General features: G+C 41.2%; 1 protein-coding gene across 1 annotated transcript; it reads right to left on the bottom strand.

Moving 5' to 3' along the window:
• Positions 1-443: 443 nt before the first annotated feature.
• Positions 444-3566, bottom strand: LOC124698538 (mitochondrial inner membrane protease subunit 1-like). Its single transcript, XM_047231023.1, has 5 exons — positions 3438-3566; positions 3119-3343; positions 1935-2045; positions 796-847; positions 444-692 (listed from the first exon to the last, which is right to left on the bottom strand). The coding sequence occupies exons 1-4, from the start codon at positions 3564-3566 to the stop codon at positions 803-805; spliced, it is 510 nt and encodes a 169-aa protein (XP_047086979.1). The 3' UTR covers positions 444-692; positions 796-802.
• Between the last annotated feature and the right edge of the window lie 200 nt (positions 3567-3766).

Genomic DNA, 3766 nt, shown 5'->3' with positions numbered 1-3766 from the left:
GCCGCCGGATGGGGAAGAGGAAAAGGACCAGGGGGCTGCGGCCTGTTAGCTAGGGTTAGGTTTTCTTTTAAATTCTTTTTTCTCTTTTCCTTTTCAAAACTATTTAAAAACTGCTTTGAAACCTGCATAAACAAAGTTTGAATTTGAATACAAAGTTGGGGAGAGAGCAAACAATTTTATAGACATTGCCAAAAAATATTTTATACGAAACGTAAAATAGTTTTTGTTGTTAGGGTTTTGTTAAGAGGAGGAGGAGGGAAGATTTTATTGAACCATATGAGAGGGAAAGGAAAATAACTAGTGTTTAAAATAATTTTATTTATGTAAAACATGGATGATATGATGCATATACCAGGATGATGCACAAAAGAAAAAGAACAGACAAAATCTAATAGGGGTACTACCCGGGGCCGTTACAGATGATGACTTCCATCTTTCAACTGAACAAGCTTAGCTCCAGCAAACCAACAAGCTTAGTTCGATGTAAATGTTAAGATGATGGCTGAACAAACTATGTCAAACCTGGTAGTTCCATCAGATTGGATTTACTTTACAAGAGTTACAACACGAGAGACAAAAAAATGAACTATGCCAGGTTCAAAATTGAAGTATTGAATAGTAGCATCAAGATGCACCCAAAAATGCAAGGCCTCATTGCGTCCTATGAATTCCCATATATGGTCGCTTAATCTCTGGCTTTGAGAACTGCACAAAAATTGGCAAACTTAATATACAAAAAAGGAATATAAAGAAGAAAAAATATAGAAAATAAGAGGTAACAAGAGTTCAATTTACCTCTGTGCTATTGTTTTGAATCAATCAAACCAAACCCTTTCAGTGGCAAAATCTGAGATTAAACACCCTGTCAATACTCACTCTCACCAGCAAGGAAAATTCAGAGATAAAAGCTCTAGAGAGATAACGCCAATTCTCATGCTGATGTTGTCACATTTCACTGTTGACTAATGCATTCAATAAATAGTAGCAGGAAAAGGAGCTGGAGCCCAAATGTTGGGTTTCCTACCATAGAGGCATAAACCTCATTCAACTAGTAAATACAATCAAGATAAGGCCTAGTCAGGCCAGTCCACATTGAGTGAGTAAACACTAAACATTGTTTGAACTTCCAGATCATGCAAAATTAAACATTATGGTTTATGAGATTCAAGTAAAATTACACGCATACACTGATATCCAGTGTGTGAAGTTAATTATGATGACACAGTAGCCAAATAACAATGTCAATGCAGTAGCGAAAAACAATTGTTAGCTGACCTAACCACTGAATTTATCCAAGTAATTTTAACTGTACTGATTACAACTGTTCAGCTTACACACTAGACACTGGTACCTAGGAAACTCAGCAGCTTCAGAGTCCCTGGAGTAACTTCTAGCATTACATAATACCTGTATTATATACTTAAGGCTATATTACCCCCTGAGAAGAAAAGAGATTTTCTTTAGAACCTGATCGCTAGATCAACCAAGACCCAGAATACTCGATCACTCTAAAATTCATTATATTTGGCCTACAGCGATAATATTCTGTAATATATGTAATCACTTGTTTGCTCCCAATGATAATCATTAGTCATATTTGGTCAATACCGTGATTATGGGAACTAAACCTGGGAATGTCAGAAGACTGATGCACTTGAAGCTCAGTTTTGGCCCAAAATAATTATTATCACTAATAGCCCAAATATCGAGAAAAGCTATAACATGCCAGTTACAGTTTTAAATGGTTTACTCGAAAAATAAGTTTAATAGCTAACAATGCCAACAACAAAGGTTGAGCTCTAAGTAGATGCGAAAGCTGATGTCGCAATTTTAAACTGCATACATAAATTACAAGGTACAGCACCGCACGGAAGCTTCCATCAGTCTCTTATTAAGTTAACGAGGAAGCAAAGCAGAGAAGAACTTTATCATACCCGACAGCAGATCTTCCCATTTACGAGACCATAAGGCAGAGGTCCAAACTGCCTTGAGTCTGTAGAATTATGAATATTGTCACCCTGCACCCAAATGTGACCTTTTGGTACCTACAATTATATAATATTGGGAGTAAGAGAAATTGCTGTATAAAAGAATAAGAGCATTTGACAAGAAAATGGCACATAACAAAAGGAATGCAAGACTAAACAAAGCATGGGAATTGTCGTGTTCCAAACTTTCACCTAGGGGTACACTAAAACTGCAGGGAACAAACAGAGCAATTAACATACAATCAGACACATTAAACAAGCTGAATTTTGTGCTACTGATCATCATCTCAAGGATAAGAAGTGAATATTCTAATGGTTTAATAGTGCTGACGTCTTTTTAGCTTCTAAATTTTTCCATCAAAACTCAAGTGTATGTGTTGTGTAGAAGTGAAGTTTAGCTATCTCATTCTTCTCTTCGCATTTTTCCATCTTTCCTATTACCCGAATAAGAACAGATCCTTCCCTTTCTTATTTTTGCTTTCCATTAATTCTTTGATTTACCCTATATCATTTGCTAAGAACAGACGCTATACTTTGCCTTTCCGTACCCCTTTTAGTTCCATTGTCCACCTTTTTCTACAACTGAGAAGAACAGATGCTATACTCTTTCCAAGTGTTAATTCAGGTTAACACAATATGTTTTTGTCAAAGTTGGGCAGCACTTGTCTTCTGTCAAAGTAACTTATTCTTCTTCCCCTACCATGTGGGCTTGTCAAGCTTGTCCTTCAGGAATTCAGAACAACCTTCTTGTGGTTCTCCTACCCTGTGGTGTTATGAGGCTCTAGCTATGGATTGGGGTCCCTAATTCATCAGGTAACTGATAATACCCTTTTCCACAAATACCATTAGTGATTCGTAGGTTATGTCATAATGACCCGATACCAAATTGCTACTAATCTAGGAAATCACGAACCATATCTGGACAACAACAAAATAACACTAACATTATGCTTTCCTAAGTCTGCACAAGATGGCGTCAAGCATCTGAAAGCTGGGACCCAAAAACCTCAAGCGTCAGTGCACTAACAAGCTCAAAGTTTCCCAAACAAAAAAGATAAAAGCATCAAATTCGAAACCCAATCCAGTTTGTGGGTCCCCCGGATCCAGTAGTACAAGCTTAGTCGACTTACCACGACGGTCTTGGAGACATCGCTGTTCGCGGGGTCGACGAGGTAGGTGACGGAGTCGCCCTCCATCCCGAGCACGCGCTTGATGACCGTCTTGCGCGGGTCCTCCGGCGAGACGAATTGCACGAGGTCCCCGGGCGACACCCAACCGTACCGCGCGCTCAACTTGTCGGCGAGCACCAGATCCCCCATTATGTTGAGCGTCGGCAGCATGCTGGGGCCCCGTGGCTGCAGCAACGAGAGGACAGAGAGATCGAAAGAGCACGTCAGGGCGACGAGAGCGCGCGGACAGGAGGTGGGAAGGGGCAGGCAGGAGTCGTACGTATGTGAGGCTGACGACGCGCTCGTCGATGACGATGACGCCGCATCCAACAACGACGCCTCGGGAGATGGCACTCTCGACGATGGCGCGCCACGGGGCGCCGGCAAGGCGCCGCACGAAACGGGACATGGCGGCGGCGGCGGCGGCGACGAAGGTGGAAGAGTTTCTCTCCTTTGGTTCCCCTTTTTTCTCGTACGAAGGGCCGCCTATATTTTGGGCCGGTGATATCTTCGGATCCTTAGCATGAGCGGTAGCGCTAGTAGGCCCATTGAGCTCGTATACATGTAAGTCCGATTGAGTTCGTCGAATTTTATTTTTTCATTTCAAAA

This window comes from Lolium rigidum, chromosome 3 (genome assembly GCF_022539505.1).
Source record: "Lolium rigidum isolate FL_2022 chromosome 3, APGP_CSIRO_Lrig_0.1, whole genome shotgun sequence".
Lineage (NCBI taxonomy): Eukaryota > Viridiplantae > Streptophyta > Magnoliopsida > Poales > Poaceae > Lolium > Lolium rigidum.
This window is presented reverse-complemented; position numbering and strand designations above follow the sequence as displayed.